This window comes from Acomys minous, assembly GCF_964271855.1.
Source record: "Acomys minous genome assembly, chromosome: 13".
Classification (NCBI taxonomy): domain Eukaryota; kingdom Metazoa; phylum Chordata; class Mammalia; order Rodentia; family Muridae; genus Acomys; species Acomys minous.
In genome coordinates this window covers 5,850,170-5,874,667 of record NC_140495.1, presented here as the reverse complement: position 1 = coordinate 5,874,667, position 24,498 = coordinate 5,850,170, and the positions used below count along the sequence as shown (strand labels likewise).

At 44.8% G+C, this 24,498-nt stretch overlaps 1 protein-coding gene across 8 annotated transcripts in view; it reads left to right on the top strand.

Annotated features, from left to right (window-relative positions):
• The first annotated feature begins 3,054 nt into the window (after positions 1–3,054).
• The window catches only part of GOLGA4 (golgin A4), a 91,437-nt gene continuing 69,993 nt past the window's right edge, over positions 3,055–24,498 (top strand). For 7 of the 8 annotated variants that reach the window (XM_084754894.1, XM_084754893.1, XM_084754892.1 and 4 more), the window contains exons 1-2: positions 3,055–3,344; positions 16,015–16,104. In XM_084754894.1, coding sequence (XP_084611020.1) covers positions 3,273–3,344; positions 16,015–16,104 — 162 coding nt within the window. In that variant the 5' untranslated portion in view covers positions 3,055–3,272. The remainder of the gene's footprint in view (positions 3,345–16,014; positions 16,105–24,498) is intronic. The other variant, XM_084754895.1, reaches the window with a different exon arrangement.

The window sequence follows — 24,498 nt, the reverse complement described above, 5'->3', positions numbered from 1 at the left end:
ATCACTATCTAAGTTTAGATTCTGACGTAGAGGCCTGGCTCCAGAGGGAGTTTTCCAAGGTTTTATAACAGTGATTTCCATAGCCACATACAAAAGATAATGTGAATGCTCAAATGAGAAATAGTCTAAGAGAAATACCAGTATTTCTAATAAACACTGGGTTAATAGCTTATTGTCTGGAGCACTCACCCAGTATATGCAAGGCCCTGGAATCCATCTCCCAGCACTCTCTCTCTCTCTCTCTCTCTCTCTCTCTCTCAGTCTTTCTCTCTCTCTCAGTCTTTCTCTCTCAGTGGTTTCTACCTCCCCTTCGCTAACATATGTGCATATGAATGTATATGTATAATTTCTTCTCTGATAAAAGTGTTTAGGGAATCTGGTATGTAAAGAAAATACATTTGAGGATACTTAGCAAATGCACGAGTTACCATAAAAACTGCAACCCAGAAGACCTGCTACACTGCTGGAGAAAATGGAATGCCAATCAGTTAGCCATTTTGGAGCAGAGTTTGAGAACGTAGAGAAATCAGTGTCACTAGGAAACTGTGAGTCAAAGGCAAGGGCTCCAGGGGTGATGTGATCAGTGGTGTGTGTGTGGGCACGGGCCTCATAGTGTGAACAGTGGTGTGTGTGTGTGGGCACGGGCCTCATAGTGTGAACAGTGGTGTGTGTGTGGGCACGGGCCTCATAGTGTGATCAGTGGTGTGTGTGTTTGGGCACGGGCCTCACAGTGTGATCAGTGGTGTGTGTGTGTGGGCACGGGCCTCATAGTGTGATCAGTGGTGTGTGTGTGTGTGGGCACGGGCCTCATAGTGTGATCAGTGGTGTGTGTGTATGTGGGCACGGGCCTCATAGTGTGATCAGTGGTGTGTGTGTGTGTGGGGGCACGGGCCTCATAGTGTGATCAGTGGTGTGTGTGTGTGTGGGCACGGGCCTCATAGTGTGATCAGTGGTATGTGTGGGCATGGGCCTCATAGTGTGAACAGTGGTGTGTGTGTGTGGGCACAGGCTTCATAGTGTGATCAGTGGTGTGTGTGGGCATGGGCCTCATAGTGTGATCAGTGGTGTGTGTGTGTGTGGGCACAGGCCTCATAGTGTGATCAGTGGTGTGTGTGTGTGGGCACAGGCTTCATAGTGTGATCAGTGGTGTGTGTGTGTGTGTGTGTGGGCACGGGCCTCATAGTGTGATCAGTGGTGTGTGTGGGCGGGCACAGGCTTCATAGTGTGATCAGTGGTGTGTGTGTGTGTGTGTGGGCACGGGCCTCATAGTGTGATCAGTGGTGTGTGTGTGTGGGCACAGGCTTCATAGTGTGATCAGTGGTGTGTGTGTGTGTGTGGGCACGGGCCTCATAGTGTGATCAGTGGTGTGTGTGTGTGGGCACGGGCCTCATAGTGTGATCAGTGGTGTGTGTGTGTGTGGGCACAGGCCTCATAGTGTGATCAGTGGTGTGTGTGTGTGGGCACAGGCCTCAAAGTGTGATCAGTGATGTGTGTGGGCACAGGTTTCATAGGGATGAAAACTCTCAAGATTGGTTGATGCCTCAATCATGTGCAAACTGTCATGCATCAGGGAAGACATTTAATCTTAGAGTCTTGGACTTTATATTTGAATTTCATTAATTTACTTGTATATATGAGAAGACCAGACATTGCTAAAAGGCCCATGCCCATGGCCAGAGTCATGTAGCACCTGTCAATCCCAGCTAGAGTCATATAGCCACAGATAGGATTCCCCTAGAAGCCTTTAAAAGAGCCTGGGAGCTCCTCCTTGGAGTTGCCACCATTTTGTATGAATCTTTGACCCCTGCATGCAGGCTGTTTCTGCAGAATAAATGCTCTTTGTTTTTATATACTATTTGAGTCCTGGGGTCTTCCTTCAGGGATTTTTGGACCCTTCTATATGATTTTTAAAGGGCTTCATTATTTTTAAGTGTACATATACGTATGTTTGCCCACATAACGTGCATGTGCACCAATCATTTTCACAATATTAACCCTGCTGATCCTTGGGGAGGAGAGGGTGTCCTTTTACAATTTCTCTCTGCACTGTTTTTACATTTGTCATTGGAGGACCCTCTCCCCTCTTTGATTGGTTATCCTCCTAGGGGGTTTCTTTGTTTTGTTTTGCTCGGTTATTGTAAATGCTCTCTGCCAGGGTCTCACCACGTAGTGGAGCCCTGGCTGGCCTAGAACTCACAGAAATCAACCAGCCTCAGATCTCCCAAGTGCTGGCATTAAAGCTGGCACCATACCCAGATCTAAATGTTCTGGCCAAAGGATCAGAACTGAATGGATGCCATCCAGGTAGTGGCCGGTGCAGAATCCAGAATGTTGAGAAATGCCATATGGATGTTGGTGAGCAGAGGTCACAGACATATGGGATGTTGTGCAAGTGTAGGCACCTGTCTATCGTATGGAAAAGTGTAGGTGGGAGAAGATAGCCCCTCTGGAGTGCAGTCACAAATATTAAGTAAAGGCTGATAATTCTGACGAGGTAGGGAGTTGTACACCAGCAGGTAGGTCTCAGCTACTGTCCAGGCAGGAAAATCACTTCGGCTCATAAACTCAAGGCCGGTCTAGGTAATATGGCCAGATGGTTTATTTACTTTTGAGACAGGGTCGCATTGTAGCGCAGTCTGTCCTTAAACTCATTACGTCGGCAACAATGGTCCCTATTTCCTCCACCTCTGGATATTACAGATGTGCGCAGTCACACCCAGTTCACGTGCTACAGAGTCAGAACCCAAGCCCTCCTGCATATGCTAAGCAAACACTCTTCATCCTCAGCCCCAGATCTCTCATCCAACCAACCAACCAAAAACCCTTAGAGAGAATTCTAACAGTTTTAGGGCCAATCGACACTGAACACACTCCCGCCTCCCTAGCTCCATTCCTCTCTCGCTCCAGCCTTCTTTACGCAGGAGTCACAGAACACACGCGTTCATCCACACCGCTTCCGTATTGTCCACAGCGGCGTTCCGTAGCAAGACCTTGGCCGACTCCACGTCGGCCGCGCAGGCGCCCTAGATACGTTCACCTGCTGCCGTTGTCGCCGCCGCCGCCGCCGCCGCCGCCGCCGCCGCCGCCGCTGACGGGGCTGGATGGGGGGCCGGGGCCAGCCAGTGGCACCCAGGAAGAAGAGACGCGGCGGCGGCGACGCCGACACCCGCAGGGCGAGCGCCCCGAGCTGCCCGCGAGCTCCACGGGAAGGCGGCGAGGAACGGGCCCGGCCACCCCGCGGGTAGAGACGCAGCCGGCCCCCTCGCCGCGCCATGTTCAAGAAGCTGAAGCAGAAGATCAGCGAGGAGCAGCAGCAGCTGCAGCAGGCGTTCAGCCCTGCCCAGGTACGCCGTCGTCCCCCCGCGCCGCGCCGCAGAAGGCGGGAGAAAGTTCTTCCGTGACCTTTGACCCCCGCCCCAGGACCTTCCTCACTCCCCCGCCCCCCCCCCCCCCAAACCGAGCCTAGGATGGGCTTTGGCTCGCCCTGGCTTCTCCCGAACTGTGTCCCCGCGCTGCTGGGTGGCGCGACCCGTCGTGACGTCTGACCCGGGAGCTTTCCCACTAAGGACTGAGCCGGCCTGAGAGATGGGGGCGATGGGTTTGGGTTCTGCGTGGGAGCTTCCCCCCCGCCCATGCGAGACCCTGACTCTGGAGTGATGGCGGCGGCTGGGGCAACCCAGCTCGTTTGTGATATGTGACCTCTGACCGAGGTCCCGCTCTGTGTCCATTGGAGACTTGAACCCGGGATGGCCGGGACCCTGTAAGTCTCCTGCTTCCAAACCCTGATGGAGCCGTACCCCGCCGACCTGGCCTAGGCTGTCTGCAGGAGCCGAGGGCGGCGGTCCAGCCACCAAGGCTGTCACGAGTAGTTAGTCACTTCGCGTAACTTGGGTGATGGCGGACAGGGCGGAGGGGCAGACACTGAGCCGGATGGGCACGGAGCCTGGCAGCAACCCTGATCCTGCATCTTTTCGGGAAGGTCTTTGCTTTTGAGGGGGTATGTTTCCGGGGGCGGGGGGCAGAGGGGGGCGTGTTCGCGTAAGAAACAGAATAGGCTTTCTCCCTGCACTCTGCAGTGCTGATGCTGTGAATGAACGGAGGTCTTATGCCGACTCCCTCCCGCGTCTTTCTGAGTATCAGTGGATTGAGCTTCTCCCTTCCTTTAAGGTTCCTAGAAACCTAGAAAACCTGTAGTTCAAGAAAGGCTGGGGTTTGGCTAATTGGGGAGCACTTTGGGTGTTAAAATATAACGACCCAGCTTTCTGTTTCTAGAAACACATTCTGAGAGGATTTAGGATGCAAAAAGATTTAGTTACAAGGTTTTAATATTTTTTTTTGTTTGTTTGATGTGTGTTTCAGTGTGAGTGCATCTGTGTATGTCTGTGTGTGGAGACCACAGGACAACCTGGGTGTCATTCATCAGGCATTGTCCCTTTTATGTTACTATTTAAAAAATGGATTTATTTATTTTATGGGTGTGTCTTATCTGTATGTATGTCTGCACACTGTGTGCGTGCTTAGTACCCCCAGAGGCCAGAAGAGGGCGTTGAATTCCAGGGAACTTGAGCCGTTATTTGGTGCTGGGAACCGAACCTTGGTTGGCCTTCTGCAAGAACAAAGTGCTCTAACCTTCTGAGCCATCTCTTCAATACCTTACCCCACCCCCCTTTACATGTAAAGTTTCTTCCTGGTCTGGGACTCACCAAAGCAAGCCCGGGAACCCGCCTGTCTCTGCCCCCTGAACGCTGGGGTTCTGAGCGGGAACTCAGGCAAGCACTTTACCATCTGGACTGTTTTGCCAGCACTGGTAACACTCAGGGGCCAGTAAACAATTGGCTGAATAAGTTCTTATCAGGCAGCTGATTAGCACGTAGCATTAAAAATCAGCAACATTGAGTTGCTTCTCTGCTAGGCACTGATTTAGTAGTTACATAGGTTACTCTCATATAAACCTATAGGGTAGATACTATTTCTCCTATAGATGAAGATATCATGAGGCCCACAGATAACCTAATTTCTACATAGTATCAGAGCTGCAGACAGGCATTGTTTACATAGAGTGATAGATGTTACAAGAGGCAAATTAAATGCAGCATGTAAATTATTGCCCAGTTTTTGTGGCAAAAAGAAAGGTGTTTTTATAAGTGGCATGGCGGCTTACACCTGTAATCCCTGCATTTGGGAGGTATGAGAATTTCATATTCAGATCTATCCTAGACTACACATCAAGCCCATGTACCCTAAAGCCAAAACCAGTAAATGTGTCTATGTATGTGTAATGAAAATACAAGTTTAAAAGGATATGCTGTAAGATATTAGTAGGATAAAGTATTGATATTATATTTAATATACTTTCTCACATTTAACATTTCTCTAAAGATGAACTGCAGTTCAGTAGCAAAGGGAATTTTAATAACAACAAAAGCTTGTTGCACATTAAACTGTTAGAGCTCCGTGTTCCTGTAGCTTAATATTGTCAGAGAAGCAAGCATCTGGGTCACACAATCCTGTATGTTAGACTTAAGAGAACATTTGGAAAATCAGTTTCTCTACCTAGAACAGAGAAATGAATTGTCTCTGTCTGCTACCAGGAGGAGCTTGAGCCTACTCTGGTTTCATTTGCTCTCAAGAGGGAGAAATAATCCGAATTAGTGTTTTCAAAGAGTTAAGGACCTTTTGAAGGCCTCTCTTATTCTTGTTTTTAAAGCAAGATGTCTTCAATTTGCATATTGTCTTGATGATTCAAGATCATCAGTTTGGGATGTAGATTGTTTTCTCTTGAAATTGCCATGCCTTGAGGATTTGATGTTTTTTAATTTAAAAAAATTTTTTTTTAAAATTTAGACAAAGTTTCTCTGTGTAGCTTTGCCTGTCGGGGGACTCCCTCTATAGACCAGGCTGGTCTCAAACTCAGAGAGCCGCCTGCCATGCCTCCTAGTGCTGGGATAAATGCCTGAGCCATCCTACTTCCCACCCCTTGTGTCTTGAAGGTTTTGATGACATATGAAAGACTCTTTTTTTCATGTTTTGTTTTTTTGTTTTTGGATTTTGTTTTGTTTCTTGTTTTTTTAAGACAGGATTTCCCTATGTAGCCCTGGTTGTCCTGAACTTTTTTTGTGGGCTAGGCTGGCCTTGAACTCAGAGATTCAGCTGCCTCTGCCTCCCAAGTGCTGGGGCTAGAGGTGTGCTCCACTACTGCACAGCATGAAAGACTCTTTTTTCCTCGCTCTTACCTTTATTCTTGCCCGTCCCTGCCCTAAGCATCTAATGTGCACACCTTCAGCCCCACCCCCCATTTTCGGTTACTTTTTGTATTTTGTAATGTTTCTTAAACTAGGACTTTCTTTGGATTGCCAGTTCTTAAATAATGGCACAGAGACTTATTATATTTGCTATAGCTTAGGCTCTATAGCTGGGCAGATTCTCAGCTGTTCTAACCGGACAGTACTGGCCTGGTCTACGTCCCCTACCCCTACCATTACCTCTTTTCAATACCTTAGTCCCAGCTTTTCCTGCTTCCAGTTCCTTCCCAGAGTCCTACCTCTGCCTGGAAGTCTCACCTCCCTTTCCTGCCTTTGCTATTGGCCAGTCAGCTCTCATTAAACCAATCAGAAGGTGTTGGAGGGAGTGTTTACAAATAGGAGGCAGGCCAAAGAATAGCAATATGAATAAGTCCACCTGCATTCAGCTCTGCCTGTAGCCAGGTCTTTGCTGGTACAGAAATCAGCATTTGAATAATACAAAGACATTTTTGCAAGGGGAACAGGAAGATCACCCCATATTTTCTCATTACGTGCTATCAATCTGCTCCCTGCTTTTTGAACTATTGTGAGCTTTGAAATAATATACATAAACTTTGTATAAATTAATGATTCTTTAGTGAATTTTAGTGTAGTAACCTAAATTTTTCATTCAGTTTGTTTCTTTAGAAGCTTTTGTGTGGATGCTTTCTGTTTTTTAGCTTGCTTTCCATAAGAAATATTGTCTCTGTGTATTCATTTCCATTGAGTTCCTGTCAGATGCTAGTAGTTCTGGGTAAGCTTTTCAAATATTCCATATAGTAGCAGTAGTGATAGTGTATAGAGCCTGCCTGCCTGCCTGCCTTCCTAGGCTTCCAGATAATTTACCATGACAGCCATCTAATTCCTAGTAATTTCTCTTTGGTTGATGCTAAGGTTATTTTGACCCTTTCTTTGTGGCCAATATTTTAAGTAATCATTTGCTCATTAGATTTGATTATTTATATGATTATTATTACAAGTGTGAATTGAATCTAAAACATTTCAAATCAGGTTTTGCTTTTTGTTTTAAGCACACATGCATTTTGGATTTTTAAAAAACACTAGGATTAATTTACTAAAAGAAGCATTAAACATATGGTTATGGATGTAGCTCAGTGGTAGAGTGCCGGCCTAGCATGACAAGGCGCTGTGTTAAATCCCCAGCACTGTAAACAAATAAACCAAGCATTTGCCAAGCATATTTGAGGACCACGGTTCTATCTCTAGTACTGTGTATGTGATAAATTTGGGGATGTGTGCATGCTGCTTGTGTGTATGTTGCATAAGTAAAAATGTTTTTGGCATTTTTGTTCTCATGCTAATTATTTATGAAAATGAAGATAGGAAAGGACAATATTTTGAGTCTACTTATCTGGAATACGTAAGAGTAGCCAGACTTCAGTCTAGAGAACAGAACCTGGCCCCAGGCACTTGGGTGGACATTACTGTTTAATGGTTTGCTGCCTTGCAGTGGGAAAATGAGACATTTGGAGATGGCTGGCTGTGATGATCTCAGAGTGTAAATATGCTTCATGGTACTGGACATGTACACAGTTCAGAGTTCTAAATTGTACGGTATGTCTGCTTTATCACAATTGAAACATTAAAAAAACCCAGCAATAACATATAAACCCCATTTGAAGCCTGCAGAGTTGCTTATTTTTTGATTTTTCAAGACAGGGTGTCTCTGTGTAATAGCTCTGGCTGTTCTGGACCAGGCTGCCCTTGAATTTATAAGAGATCTGCGTGCCTCTGCTTCCCAAATGCCAAGACTAAAGGCATGCACCACCACTGCCTGGCCTAAGTTGTTCATTTTTTTAAGTAGGGCCCTGAAGTAACAGTGAATGCAATTCCAGCAGGATGTCTCTGGATGGTAGAGGAGTCCCCTCTGAAAGGGCATGGCCTTTTTGTGCATTTGAGTTTACAGAATATTAAATTGTCTTAAATCCCCAAAGAAAGTACAGCGATGGGAAGAACCTGAGTTTAGCTTGTTCATAATCTGTGTTCCTACCAGTGAGGGCTCACTGCTTATTGCTAATATTGCTAATGCTTTATATAGAAATAATTGTTATATTTTAATAAAACAAACTTTGTTTATGCGACTTTTTTTTTTTTTAAGAATCTTCCGTGCAGCTGTCATCAGAGAGGAGAGAGAGGACAGACAGTTCCATACACCACCGTCACTAACCTGAGAAGCGCCCCTAGAGCAGTGGGCAAGCCTTCCTAATGCTGTGGCTCTTTAATACAGTCCCTCCTGTTGTGGTGACCCCAGCCATAACATTATTTTCGTTATTACTTCATAACTGTAACTTCATTACTGTTGTGAATCATAACGTAAACATAATATGTTTTCCAATAGTCTTAGTCGACCCCCGTGAAAGGGTCTTCCGATCTCAAAAGACTTGAGACTCAGAAGTTGAGAGCTGCTGCCCTGCACTTAGGGACCAGGAGTTTTGAATTTGAGACTGGAAAGAACCTCAGAACTCCCCACTTAGGAAGCCGAGTTGTAGGTTTTATTAACAATATTTTGATACAGTCTCAAGCACAAGACTTGAGAAAAAGAGGCTGCCCAGAGAAAGAGGTACAGAAGGAAGATGTGCCCAAGTGGGTCTGGGCTCCTCCAGGGGGAGTAAGGGTTCCTGACCTTAGCTGTAGACCTGGTGGTGGCTCTGAGCTCACATCTGGAAAGGTTGCTGAAAAGGCTTTCTTTTTCCTTCTGTCTCGTTTTGCTAAGTGAGATACGTGAATTGGCCCTGGGGATGCCTTGGGTGGAGTTATAATCCGGTACAGTGACAGCAGGAGCCACAGGATTGCACAGAGTATAGTGCAGTCCCTCCCTGTAAATGGGTTTCTGCTGAGACTCCTAGGAGCTGCAGGTTTCTGGCTGGAAAGGGAGAAAGGCCACAAGTAGTTGGCTGTGCCAGCTCTGCCACCAGCCCATTCCTGGGCACAGCTGCTTTCCCTTTTGTTAGGTGCCAAGATTTTTCCTGTCTCAGAACCAGCCCTGGTGGCATACACCTTGAATCTTAGCACATGGGAGTCTGACGCAGGAGAATGGAGAGTTTGAGGTCAGTCTGACTCAGAAAGAAAAGAAAAAAGAAAATTGAGAAATGTGAATGCTTACATAAAGGTTCATAAAAGCTCTGAGAAACTGGCATAAATAAGCCTTATTTGTTACTTTGTGAGCTTCTGAGATGCCAACAAGGGCGCCTTTTATGGACCCTCACCTCAGCTTTACACCCCAGGGCAAATGCAGATAAATTCCCAGATCGCCATACCGTGCTGGGTGAGAAAAGAAGGTGGCAAATTACTGTAGCATCTCAACTTGTAAATGAAGGTCTGGATCTCACTTACAATGGTGGCTTCCTCACATGGGCTTGAGGACACATGTGTGCGCACACAGTCTTAGGAAGATAAAGGCTTACCTGTCTGGACACAGACTTAGTTGGAAAAAAATCACATTTCCTTAGGACAGTTTTTCCTTTTTAAAAAATCATGTCTTTGAGATTTGTAAATGTAATTCCAAAGGCCAATTAAAAAAACTTAGTAATTAATGTACTATTTTGAATTTCCCCTTGATTTTTAACAATTACTAGGGTTTTTGTTGTTGTTCTTGTTACTGTTTTTTCAAATTCCTTGTTTTGGTGAGGGACTCTTTTTTCCTTTTCTTTCTGGGTTTTTGAGACTGGGTTTCTCTGTGTAGCCTTGGCTGTCTTGGACTCGATTTGCAGACCAGACTGGCCTTGAACTCCCAAAGATCTGCCTCCCAGAGTTCAGAGATTACAGATGTGCACCACCATCACCTGATTCTTATTAGTATTTTTTGGTAAATCTTTTATACTTATTATTTTTGTTTCTATTCCTTCCTTCTATTTATTCTGTTGCTTTCAGAATTTTAACCTAGCTGCTTCCACTGATCCTATTTTAGGACTGAATATGTACAGTCACATCAGGCAGCAGGTCGGGGGCTAAACTTAGCCTTATACTTTTTTTTTTCTTTTTTTCTTTTCTTTCTTCTTTTTGGTTTTTCGAGACTGGGTTTCTCTGTGTAGCCTTGGCTGTCATGGAACTCACGCTGTAGACCAAGCTGGCCTTGAACTCAGAGCTCCACCTGCCTCTGCCTTCTGATTAAGGCAGGGATTAAAAGCATACACCACCACCACCTGGCTAGTCTTATATTTCTTAATTCAGTGTGTGTGTGTGTGTGTGTGTGTGTGTGTGTGTGTGTGTGTGTGTGTTTTGCTGGCCACCATATCCAGGGCCTTGGTGTGCTAGGCACAGAGCTCCAGGGCTGAACTCCACCCTTGAGATGGGAAGGAAAGTGAATGATTACGTACTTACCTTGGAATCTGAGCTGGACTGTGCTAGGACAGAGATTGTCATGGGAAACTGGGCCACATTGTTTGCCTTTGTCACCAGCTCTTAACTAGTGACGCTTGAGAAGGTCACTCTTTGCACTGTTATCTCTGGGAATGTGCTTGCATGGGGGGCTGCTGAGTGGAGCACCTGTTTGTTGTATAGATCCGAAGTCTCCTGGAGGAGTGCCGGGATCTTCCATTCTAGTGCTCTAGACCCTCTCCCCTCCAGACCTTCCTCAGGGAGTGAGCGGAAGGTTCCACTGTGCACTTTGGAGCTGTCCTCCAGGTACGGCCTTGTCTACAGACTTGGCCTCCTCCCCATCTCACTTTGTTAGTGATGCCCAGTCTGAAGCCTTCCTTGTTCCAGAATAGAAACCTGATGTTCCCTGGCTGCGTGGGGTCAGACAAGAGAGCTCAGGGCTCCTTAGCACATCGTCCTGTTTGCATGCTGCCTCTTTATGTTTACAGCTTGCATCTTCCGCTTGCAATCAGACTCTGGGGTGAACATTCTTTACCTCTTCATGTCAGCATCCTCTTCTGTGGATCCTGGGGTTGTGGTACCTCAACTATGCTGGTTCTTCTATTTCTCATTTACCTCCAATCTTCTGAAAATTGCTTGAGACTTCAGAACTCTTTGGGGAGGTTGGTGTACATAGCTCATATGCTATATTTAACTGGAAGTTGCCCTGAGTTAATTTTGGATGAGTGAGTTTCACATGTTAGGAGACTATGTTGGGAAGTGAAGCATTTATACCATAGGAGTGATGGCTTGTTTCTGAACTATGCATAGTGACAGATGCTTGTGTAAGGGCATGCTGAAAAACTCCCATTAGTGACTCAAGTGTAGACATTAACATGCAAACCAAGCCCATGATAGGTAACTCTTCCTTAACTGGATTGTCAGGTTGATTTGCAGTGACTGAAGCAGTGTTGTGATGCAGAAAGGCCTAGTGGCCTGTCCGTGCCCTAGGTGTGTGTGTGGGAGGAGTTACCAAGTAGGTGCATTGAGTGCTGGAGCAAGCCCAATGCCACACCTGTTTCTGACAGAGCATCTGCTTGGGGCAAAACTTGAGAGACAGGAGCTAAGTCAAGGCCCATGAGCAGCCCAGCATGCTAGAGAGTCCATAGCTGATGGAAATTATAAGTTACTCATGAGGAAAGGTTGAAACCCCTCATTTTGAGATTTCTCATGCATGTTTTGTCTACAGCTCCAATACTCAGAGCAGCCCTGTTCCTGCAGCAGTCGGTAATGCATGAGAGGACTTCCTGTAGTAGCTAGCTGACGAAAAAAATAGTGTGACTGCTCCTCCCTTTTCTCTTGGAAAGCAGGGATTAGGTGATCTCAGAAAGTTACACCTTGATGATAGTTAAGCCTTAGTGACATCTGAAGAGATCTGTATGCACAGATTGTACCTAAAGAGATCTGTATGTACAGACTGTACCTGTGTTTCTAACAATTCTACTCTCAAGTGTCCTTGAAACCCCCAGCCTCCAGTAGAGTCAGTTTAACCATAGCACATCCTATTATATGAATATTCAAAATTTGTGCTTTTGCTGTCTTTAAATCATGTTGTTCCAACCTGGATTAATGCTTTTAATTCCTATTTTTTAAAATCATAGTTAAAAGCATGAAATACATTGATGTATATAGTATATAGACTTGAGAGTTGGTGGCCAGGCATGGGAGCTTTGTGCTTGCAGAGATAACTTGGAACAGTGGAAACACTCCTGGTGGCTTGTGAGTTGTGCCTGGACGTCTCCTTGTGTGTTTAATGAAAATACAGGTTAGAAGACAGCGGTCTGGAGAGGAGGTTCCTCCAGGACCCATTCCTCGGTGAGCAGCCACTGGCGGGAGACTCAGTGGGCCTTCTCACTGGTGGGCTCCTCAGGCTTCAGCGGATGCCCACGTCCATACACGCATGGGCAGCACTAGTTGAGCTTAGACGGGGTACAGGGGAGAGGGGGTTGGAGGAAGGAAATGGATGATGGATATAATCATATCCACAAAAAGAAAATATATCTTAGTATATAAAGTTTACATGCTGTACATGTTGGGCATGCAGCCCAACACTGGGGTGATTGCTTAGATGGTGAAGGCCTGGGTTTGAGGCCTAGCCCCTATAATCTGTAGTTCTGTAAAACTTTGATTTTAGGGGTGTCTCTCTGAATTGGGTAGAAGTATGGTGGCGTTATTACTGTTCTTACTGTGGGTCCCGGAGAAGTTAAAGAATTAGTCATCTACAGTGAACTGGTGAAGCAGACAGGAAGTTAGAAGGTCTGGGGGCTAGCCTAGTCTTAGAGCATCTAACTTGGACAAGCCATGTAATCTTACCAGGAAATTGGGTATGATATCTTGTGCCCTTTGTGCTTTTCAAATTGATTGTGAGGACCCAAAGTGACAAAATGCAAGAAGACATTTGTAGTCGTTGATGTTTTTACTAACTAGTGCACACAGCATGCTGGGCTGGTGTTGCATTTGCCTTGGAGGGCACACCTGGTCCCGCACGGCTGAGACAGGCGCTTCCAGTATTCCAGTGGTGTGCATAAGGTGCTGTGTGTGCACAGGGGAGGGAAGACTCTTGTGGGAGGGCTAGGGCACTACCTGAGGAACCCCTGATGGGTAGTGAAAAGCCAAGGAGTGGGGACAGGGACTCAAAGCTTATCATCCCCAAAGGCTCCTGTTTGTTTTCACACACAGCATTAGTGCCTCCTACCCTACTTACCCCATGGGTCTGTAGGTCAGAAGTCTGGGGTGGCAGAACTGGGTCTCTGTCACACAGCTGTCATGGTGCTGCCCAGCTTGTCTTCCTTCCTTCTGTGCCCACGCGGTTATGGTAGATCAGTCAGTGCTCTGTGGCTTTCAGCTCCTGGAGATTGCTGTTTTGCTTTTATTCAGCCTAGCAAGAGTGCAGGTGTCTAGCCTCGGTCTCTCTCCAGATTTGAAGGGCTTATGTAACTAGGTTAAACTTATCTGGGTATTTTTTTTTATTATTTAGAGTAAAATCATTTTCAGCTAAAATCATGCTTTCAGAACCCCTTTTTCCATGTACAGTAGCACAGTTGTGAGAGTGATATGTTATTAACAGGGCAAAGGTCATGTGGGATCTACCATATTAGCCTGGTTTTTCTTATTTTGAAGTTGAGCCCTCTAGAGGGTCAGCTAATAATAAGCTAGTGAGCAGTGGAATATGAATCTGAGCCTGGATAGCACTCTGTTTGTCTGCCTTTCTTTCTTTCTTTCTTTCTTTCTTTCTTTCTTTCTTTCTTTCTTTCTTTCCTTCTTTCTGCAAATAGCTTGCACATATAAACACACACACCAAATGAAATCCAGGGCTTTGCTCATGTTAGGCAAGTGCTCTAACACTGAGCTGGTCTCCTGCTCCTTAAATTCATTACCAGTCTCTGAGTGTGAGAGCCCATGGAGGATCCAGGCCCCAGAGACCACTGCTTTTCTTGTGAGTCTTTTCTCGTTGCTCCAGGGAATGATCAGTCGGTTATTAGGCCGAATGTTATCAGGTTTTATATTTTTCTGGGCACAGGGTATGTTAGAGCTCATTCACTCTTTATCTTTATATACTTTATTTTATATTCATCCAGAGTTGATAGGCCTTCTGATTAGAATCGTAGGAAGCCTGGTTTTCCTTGTTTTGTCTTGGATGGTGGAGGATGTCGTCCCCCTTAATGTGACTTTCACTTAGCTGACTGTAGTGGATTGTGTGCTGATTTTCAGGTGATTTTTAGAAGGGACATGTTGGAATTCTCTGTTGTAAGTGACAGAATTCAGTTTAGGCAAGAAGAAAAAGAGTTTACTAAGGAATGCTTGTTAGCTCATGGTTTCTCCAGTAGCTACAGAAGATTAGCCTGTACAGTAGCCTGGCCTGATTGCCACATCCTGGGTTCTTCATAAAAATGTTGCAACTCTTCCCAGCTGGCACCAGCATGGCACCTCCCACTGCATGGCACTCCCTGGTCCGTCTGCAGCTCTGTCCTGTGCTTGCTAAAGGCTGACCTTCACCTTTACACATCTATTTTCTTCCTTGTGACTCAGGCTCATGTGGTGTGCCTGATGGTGGAGCTTAGGTTCCCTGTTGCAGAGGAAGGGAGGACTGGGCTAGTGAGTTCTGAGGACTAACTTAGGGCCTTAGAAGAGCTGTTTGTTGAGGACAGTTATTAAGCTTGGATACATAAAGTGTCTTTCTTGCCATTTAAGCTCACTCTAAGTCCTGCTTTTGACATAAACATTATTCCTGTTCAGAGGTCAACATTTATATCTTTTACAGAGTACGTGGCCAATTGTTTCTACACTGCTTTCTGAACATCTGCCCTGATGGGAAGCTTAGCTTACATCTGTTTTTCTGTGTGTGTTGTTTGTTTGTATGTGTATGCACTGTGCCCATGACCTCAGCTCCACCCTGCCCACAGCAGTGTGTTCACACAGTAATTAGAGTTTCATTTGTCCATTTGTTCTCTCATGGATGACAGGTAGTTAGTAAATTTTGTATTCTCTGTAAAGCTGTGTAGATGTGAAAGAGTGAGGAAGCAAGCGTTCAGGTTGAGTGAGTTCAGAGCTGTTTTGTTTTAAGTACAGAGGGGCCTTAATGTTTTCCTTTTATACTTTCAGGGCTGATTTTAGCTCATTTTAGAATAGACTTGAGATACCAGGCTTAGAGTTTGGGTTCTGTTCTGTGTTGGGTTCTACTAATCAGACTCTTAGCATTTCATTGTCCAGCTGCGCTGTGCTAATAGGTTCAAAGAAAGGCTTTTGACTAGAGAGACGGGCCCAGCTACTTACCTATAAGTTTGATAGTACTGAATGTTTCAGGGACTTTAAAGTTGAAATTGACAACTTGTTTTTAACAAACTTAAAATTTTGAATCATTTTGTTTTACAGAAAAATGGCAAAGATAGTAGAGTTTCATATTCTTATCACTTGGCTTCAGTTTCCCCCAAAAGTCTCATCCTAAGTATAATCAGTCTTACCATGTATACATGTTGCTAACATTGACTGTCAGATCAGAGACTTAGTGGATGGTAGTTAAGTCTGCTACATGTTCTATTGTAGTTATTCTTTCCTGCTCTCCCCCCCCCCCCCATCCCCACCCCCCCAGGATTTCTTTATGTAGTTTTGCCTGTCCTGGACTTGTTTTGTAGACCAGGCTAGCCTCGAACTCACAGATCCATCTGCCCATCTGCCTTCCTGATTAAAGGTGGGATTAAAGGTGGATCCCACCACGCCGGGGTCTCTTTCCTGCTTTTTTATGTGTCCCTTTCTTTTCTTTGCGTTCCTGGGCATGGAGTGAGAAAAGAACCACTCAGTGCATAATGTGTACTAGTCAGTACTGTCTTCTAATTTGTGCGATGATTTTTAAATGTAGGTTTCCTCCAGCTCTTCAACACCAACAAGGACTAGAAGCAGGACATCTTCGTTTACAGACCAGCTTGATGACGTGACACCCAACAGAGAGGTTAGTGTGCCATTCTGATGTGCTTCTCATTGGAAGCTAAGCTATAATGCTGGTGATGGTAACAATATGGGAAACAATTGTGACAAGTTAGTTATTTAACTTCCGGGTATTGTATTTATTAATAATTCAGCTGGTCTTTTTCTAAACACAAGTAACAATTAGGTCTTATAAGTTGTTCATTGGAAAAAGTAATTTCAGAGGATAAATATGTTTATTTCATGTTTGGAGCTATCAGAATAACTCAGTAATGTTTTGTTCAATGTAGCATCATTTTCAAGCTGGTGGTTAGAAACTGAAAAGTAACAACCAGTTCCATATAACTAATAACTATCATGAAAATTATTTGTGTGTGTGTGTGTGTGTGTGTGTGTGTGTGTGTGTGTACGCGCGTGTCTTGTTTCTTCTTTCTCTGAGGTATAACAAATACAGGAAGGTGGTAAAGGGACTGAAGAGATGACTCAGTTGAGAGCATTTGCTGCTTTTGCACAGGACCCAGGTTTGGTTCCAAGCAGCCACATGGGACACATGCCATACCTCCAGTTCCAGGGGCTCTGACTCCATACGAGGAACTGCCATGAAGGTGATGGAGCTGCTGCATCTGTAGTCACAGGCATCTGTGAATGCTGGGAACTGAACTCAGGGCCTCTGCAAGAGGAACAGGTGCTCTTAACACTTATCCGGCCCAAGAGATATCCAATCCTTTAAAACAATTATTTTATTTTACATTTATTTATGTCTGTGTGTCACATATGTGCATGGTACCCACAGAAGCCAGAAGAGGGCATCAGGTCTCCTGGAACTGGAGTTACAAATGAATGTGAGCCACCAAGTGGATGCTGGGAATTGAACTTGGGTCTTTTGGAAGAGCAGCCTGTCTCAGCCTCTGAGCCATCTTCCTAGCCCTACACCCCTAAGATACTTATTTATTTTTATTTTATGTATATGAGTGTTTGCGTGCATGTATGCTAGTGCATCATGCATAGAAATTGCAATTGCTTCTCTGAATGGTTATCTCTTCCAGTTTAATATGGAGTGGTTTTGTGAGCAGCCTTCTCTTGAAGGCCCAATGCCAAACAACACTCCGAAAGGAGAAAGAAATTGTTGTTATAGCAACAACTTGGAAGCAAACCAGATATGGAAATATAAAATCAACTAAAGACAGCTACTATACCATTTGAGTCCAGGATTTCTGAGACTATCCAGGACATCACAGACAGACCCCACCTCAAAAACAAATGAATTGAAGGACTTTGCCTAAAAGAACAAGAGAGGCGAGGTGTGCTACTTTCTTTGGCATTTTAGCAGTGGAGGCTGGGCAGGACACATAACAAAAGGTGAAGGGTAAGGGGAGTATAAGATCATGTTGATCTCCAGAGGATTTACATATAGAAAATTACAAAGATTTCAGTTAAAAAACAAACAAACAAACAAACACAAACCCCCAACCTATTAGAACTTATATATGAGTTTAGCAAATAAGTGCAGATAAGAGATTAATTTACAAACATTCATTTCTATGGAATAGTAGTTTTAAGACGCCCCGAAGTGAATGAGCCATAGAGGAGGTGCTTGACAGAGCCCAACTCTGCTTCATGGTAAGGACAAAGGAAGGGAACTTGATTAAATTACCCACAGCTAGCATCCAGAACAGTAAGACTTAACATTAGAAAAGCTTAGTTATCTATCCTGTGGGTGTGGAGTGGGTGTGGCTGTGTGCATCATAGTGTACATGGTAGAAATCAAGGACAACTTGGGAGTCAAGTTTTCTTCCTCCACCCCGTGGGTCCAAGAGAGTGAACTCAGGTCTTTGTCTGGTAAGCTCTCCTGCCTCCCCAAACTACACCAGCCAGCTGGCACTCCGCTGTAGGCCGTGCCGTTCTCCATGTGTGTTGAGGTGGATCTGCGGTTTGGTCTGTTACTCTGTAGATGGTGGTATGGTCCTAATTGGTGTTGAAATTAGATGGACGTTGCTTCCTTTAGGACTCATTTGATTAGGGCGAACCATTTTCTTGTGACGCTAGATTTGCTTCTGATAGTTTCATCGTTTTGAGGAATCTCGTGTGTTGATGAAGGATGTTTGTCAGCAGTTTTGCTGTTTTTGCTTTGTGATTTCTGATTTTGGTAATAAGATGTACTGACTTCATAGAACATATTGGTATTCTTTTGTTTTGTTTTGTTGTTGTTTTGTTTTTTTTGAAGAGTTTGTAAAGAGTTTGATCTGGTCTTAGGCTGTTGTAACTCTCTTCACCCCACTCCCCTCACCTCTTAATGTGTGCAACTCTTTTGATTACTAATTTAATCTCTATAGCTTTATTCAGGTTTTTTTTGTTTCTTTCCATTTTGAAAAATTGTTTCCATTTCATCTGAATTTTCTTTTGTTAACAGTAAGTTCGCATTGTCTTGTTCTTTCTTCCACCTTGGCTAGCGGCTTGTTTGCACTTGAGTTTAGTGGTGAGCATCTGCAGGGTGGGAGTGGCAAGGTGGGGTTGGAATCTTATTTTTCTCCAGTCTTAGCTACCTTGAGGGAATCATTTTATAGTCTGTATGTTCTTCTTCCATCTGTTTACATTTGCGGGGTTTGTGTTGGGGCTGGGGAGAGTTACATAGCACGGTTTGTTTATAAAGATTGCGTGTGAAGTAGAAGTAGCCGTGTAGACAGAGTAGAGCTTTAGTTGTGATTGGGCATTCCTCAGTGTGCACGCCATCAGTCTCCTGCAGCAGTATCACCACAGGCGCTTACTAAGGGGCTGGTGCTGCGAGTAAGAACAAATGCCTTAGGCTGTGCATTCGGACAGCAGAGGCTAAGGGAGGTGAGAGAGTGTTGAGTTCTGAGGCTCAGCTCCTCAGCATGGCATCTCCACTATTATGTAGGAGGGATGGCAGTCAGACTGTGAAAAAGAATGAAAACAGACAGAAAAAGACTGTGAATAAAACGAAATTAAAACATTACTTGAAATTAGCAGTGGGTTCTCTGTGAGCTGTAGAAGCTGTCGTGCAGTGCTGCCTGCTGGCCGAGCCTTCAGCCATCATCACTCTTACTGTGCTAGAGACACAGACGGGAAGATAAGGCTTTTCTCTCTTGTCAGCGAGGGGTGTCTCTGGGTTCACAAACATGGTAAACACCTCTAGGCCAAGAGGGACTGAAATCATTCCTGAGAGGCTTGAAGGTGAGACCAAAGGCAGCTGTTTCCAACTGCAGCCCTGTAAGAATGGAAACCTGCTCAGTGAAGTTTTGTAAGTTTCCCCAGGGATGATATTAAGCTGGTACCACAGAGCTACCGAGGAGCTAGGTGAGTGTGGTAGTGTAGGCGTTTACTTAAGTCCGCCTGTGGACTGATGGAGAGCAATGAAAATGAGCACGTTCTCTGTTGGTAAGTTGGAGCATGTGCTGTGAGCAGCCGCTGAGCTGGGCTGCCTCTCCTGGCTACAGCAGTGAGCTGCCGTGCTCTGCTGTCCAGGGATCTCTGTGGCTTGTGGGAAGCTTTTGTCACTGGGGAGGCCTCATGATCAAAACCTAAGTCATGTTCCGCTGGGCTTTGTGATTGAACTTGTGATGGCTCTTGCCATAGAATCTGACCTAAGCTGGAGCCTGGGGAACCAGATTAACTGGATGAGAGGGAGGGTCACAGAGGGAATGAAAAAGACAATACTTTTCTCCAAATGAGCCTGTAAAGAATAGTTCTCAACTTTTTGAATGTTGTGACCCTTTAATACAGTTTCTCATGTTGTGGTGACTCCCCACCATAAAATTATTTTTTTCAACTTTATAAATGTAATTTTGCTAGTTATGAATTGCAATGTAAACATCTGTGTTTTCCAGTAATTTTAGGAAAGGGTCATTTAACCACCCCAGGGTTCATGACCCACAGGTTGGGAACCACCACAGTAAAGCCAATTCTAAAACACCAAGAAGTCAGGTAGCAGAACTAGACACTAAGGTATAATCATTTGGGTGCCAAATATAACCGCATTTCCTGGACCACTAGCTCCCAATTATGACAGGGAGTCTTTGGTTCTCTGTGTAGCCCTGGCCCTTTGTAGACCAGGCAGACCTGGAACTCTCAGCGAACCGTCTGCCTCTGCCTCCCAAGTGCTGGGATTTAAGGCTCGTGCCACCACTGCACACAGAGACTTTTTATGTTTACTATTAATGCTTGGCCTTAGCTTTGGCTTATTCCCCAACTAGCTCTTAACTTAACCCTTTTATATTAATCTACATTCTGCCATGTGGCTTGGTACCTTTCCTCAGTCTCATTCCTGGCACCCTGTTACTTCTGTGGCTGGCTGGCGAATCTTTTCCCCTCTCATGTTCCTTCCCAGAGTTCCATCTCTGCCTGAAAGTCTCACCTCCCTTTCCTGCCTTTGCTATTGGCCAGTCAGCTCTCCATTAAACCAATCAGAAGGTGTTGGAGGGAGTGTTTACAAAATAGGATGCAGCCAAAGAATAGCAATATGAATAAGTCTACCCGCATTCAGCTCTGCCTGTAGCCAGGTCTTTGCTGGTACAGAAATCAGCATTTGAATAATACAAAGACATCTTTCCACGGGGAACAGAAAGATCACCCCAACATTAAGTGTGAGTTTATTCTAGATTAATTTAGTAGAGTGGTCTAGAATAAGACAAGTGAAGACCAGAGGGGAGGACATCCTATTGGGACTCTAGATGAGAGAAACATGGGAGAATGGCAAAGTTGAAGGATCCAGAGGATCCTAGAAACCTACAAGAAGAAAATTCTGATAGGCACATTTGGGCCCAGGGGTCCCACTCAAACTATGGCACCAGCCAAGGAAAATACAGGCTGTAAACTTTAAACCCCTACCCAGATCTAGCCAATGGACAGGACATTCTCCACAGTTGAGTGGAGAGTGGGGTCTGACTTTCACATGTACTCTGGTGCCTCATATTTGACCACATCCCCTGAATGGGGAGACCTGGTGGCACTCAGAGGAAGGATAGCAGGCTACCAAGAAGAGACTTGATACCCTATGAGCATATACAGGGGGAGGAGGTCCCCCTCAGTCACAATCATAGAGGAGGGGAGTAAGGGGAAAATGGGAGGGAGGGAGGAATGGGAGGATACAAGGGAGGGGATACACCATTGAGATGTAATATGAATAAATTAATAAAATAAAATAAAATAAAAAGACAAGTGAAGACATAATTTTCTTAACAGAATATTGTGAGAAAAAGCAGAGCAAACAATAAGACTAGGTAAGCTGGGCGTGGCGGCACATGCGTTTAATCCCAGCACTAGGGAGATAGAGCCAGGGGAAATCTGTGAGTTCAAGGCCAGCCTGGTCTACAAAGTGAATCTAGGATAGCAATGACTGTTACACAAAGAAACCCCATCCCGAAAAACAAAAAAACAAGCAAACAAACAACAACAAAAATATTAGGTTTATATGAAAAAGAACTCATTAGGAATAAATGTGTCAATTATAATAAAACTAAGGAAAAATAGGTGAATTCAGAAAAAACCCTGACTACCCTACCATAGACTGACATATATGTGGAAGGACTAGCTGCATAAGATATGCAGGGTAAGTTGGAAAACTTCAAAATAATCTAGAGGCTTCAGATAGTACCAGAGCACAGACTCCCACAGTGTTAGTGACATGAGTGCCAGGGCACAGACTCCACAATGTTAGTGACATGAGTGCCAGGACACAGACTCCACAGTGTTAGTGACATGAGTGCCAGGACACAGACTCCACAGTGTTAGTAACATGAGTGTCAGGACACAGACTGCACAGTGTTAGTGACATGAGTGTCAGGGCACAGACTCCACAGTGTTAGTGACATGAGTGCCAGGACACAGACTCCACAGTGTTAGTGACATGAGTGCCAGGACACAGACTCCACAGTGTTAGTGACATGAGTGCCAGGGCACAGACTCCACAGTGTTAGTGACATGCGTGTCAGGGCACAGACTCCACAGTGTTAGTGACATGAGTGTCAGGGCACAGACTCCACAGTGTTAGTGACATGAGTGTCAGGGCACAGACTCCACAGTGTTAGTGACATGAGTGTCAGGGCACAGACTCCACAGTGTTAGTGACATGAGTGTCAGGGCACAGACTCCACAGTGTTAGTGACATGAGTGTCAGGACACAGACTCCACAGTGTTAGTGACATGCGTGTCAGGGCACAGACTCCACAGTGTTAGTGACATGAGTGTCAGGGCACAGACTCCACAGTGTTAGTGACATGAGTGCCAGGACACAGACTCCACAGTGTTAGTGACATGAGTGTCAGGGCACAGACTCCACAGTGTTAGTGACATGAGTGTCAGGACACAGACTCCACAGTGTGTCAGGACACAGACTGCACAGTGTTAGTGACATGAGTGTCAGGGCACAGACTCCACAGTGTTAGTGACATGAGTGTCAGGGCACAGACTCCACAGTGTTAGGGACATGAGTGTCAGGACACAGACTCCACAGTGTGTCAGGACACAGACTCCACAGTGTTAGTGACATGAGTGCCAGGGCACAGACTTCACGCAGTGGTAGTTTAGGGATGACTTCACTGTGGACCACACAGAAGAGGTCAGTTGGGTTTTTAGCTGTTTTAGAATAGAATTTGACAAATTTGAGAAAATGAATTGCTGGAATCCCTTTGAAAGTTAGACAAGAGCTGTTTGCTCTCTACTTGTTTGGTGTTGGAGTGGACCCAGTTGCCTTGCAGCTGCTGTGCAACTTCTCCCACTGAGCTGTGTGGACAGCCAAGATCTGGTGCTGATGAGACAGGGCAGGAGAAAGGCATCCGAGGCTCTCACGTGTATGCCTGCCGAACTCGTCTTAGATTGCTCTGCCCTGGGGAGAGAAAGGCTTGCGTCTAGTCTGCTCAGTTTTGTTTGGCCACCTTTTGGATTGCTGGTCACCATTTCTTTATGATAGGCATCAAACTTCAGTAGTTGTCTCTTAAAGCTTTACATAAACCCCTCTCCCCCCCCTTTTTTTTTTTTGAGACACGTTTTCTCTGTGTATTCCTGGCTGTCTTGGACTCAGTTTTGTAGACCAGGCTAGCCTCGAACTCACAGAGATCCTCCTGCCTCTGCCCCTCAAGGATTAAAGGTGTACACTACTATGTTTGGCTGTAAACTCTCTTTTAAACTTGGACTTTTTAAACTTGTATGGTAAGAGTGTTTTGGTTATTTAAAAAAATAATAACTTTGGGAGCCTAAGAGAAGTAAATCTGTTGAGCTTTCAACTTAAAGTTAACATATCTTCAAATAATGGCCTTTCTGAGTCAGATTTTCAGTAAGTTTGGATGGGATTCCTGAAGCCAGTTAGGCATTTGTCATAGTTTAATATATAACTGGTAATAGAGTTTAGAATTTAGTAATCTTTTGGAGTCTATCCTAGGAGTACTAGTCATTAATATCACAAAAAAGAGCTTTAAACACATCTGTATTCTGGGCTTGGGAGATTGCTCAGTTGGTAAAATACTTGTACAAGCATGAAGACTTAAGTTTGGGCCAGCTGTGGTGGTGTACACATGGACTCCTAGAGCTGGGGAAGCAGAGACAGGACGGTCCCTGGCGCTTGCTCATTGGCCAGTCTTGCAAAACTGGTAAGTTTCAGTTTCAATAAGAAGCCTTTTCTCAAGAAAATAAGGTTGAGAGCAGTGAAGGGAGACATTTAATATGAATTTCTGGCCTCTTCATTTACCCACATGCTCACATGTATACATATACGGATGTACAACACACCATTTAAAATTGTTTTTAATGTAATTTAATTTTGTCTTAGAGTGGCATAATGACACCTAACTAATCCAGCTAGTGAGGAACAAGAGGCAGGAGATGCAGTGCTGCAGAGTGGTCCTTGGCTACATCGTAAGCCCGAGGCCAGCCTGAGCTGTATGAGAGCATGTTTTAAATGCTAACCAGACCAAGGAAACCAGAGGTTTGTCTGTCTGTAGTTATGACGGACTCTAGTGCAGTGCTGGGTGAAGAGCCAGGGAGCGTTCCAGTCAGTATCTGCAGCCTTAAAGGCCCGAGGAAAGTGTGTATGCCTTTAAACTTTTGCACATACTTATTTTCAGACATGTCCTTTACAGGATATATAATTTATTGTATATTATGTATTGTGTTATATAGTATTATATACCTTAGAGTAGATTATACTTTCTTATGTAATTTTTCTTAAAACAACTGCCATCAATATTTCATTGGAATAATTTTTAGCATTTTCATTTTATAATAATTGTCTATGCATAGGAGATTATAAAAAACTAGGGATCAACTAGTTTCCTCAAATAATGACATCTTTTTTTTTTTTTTCAAGACAAGGTTTCTCTGTGTAGCCTTGGCTGTCCTGGACTCACTTTGTAGACCAGGCTGGCCTCGAACTCATAATCCACCTGCCTCTGCCTTCCAAGTGCTGGGA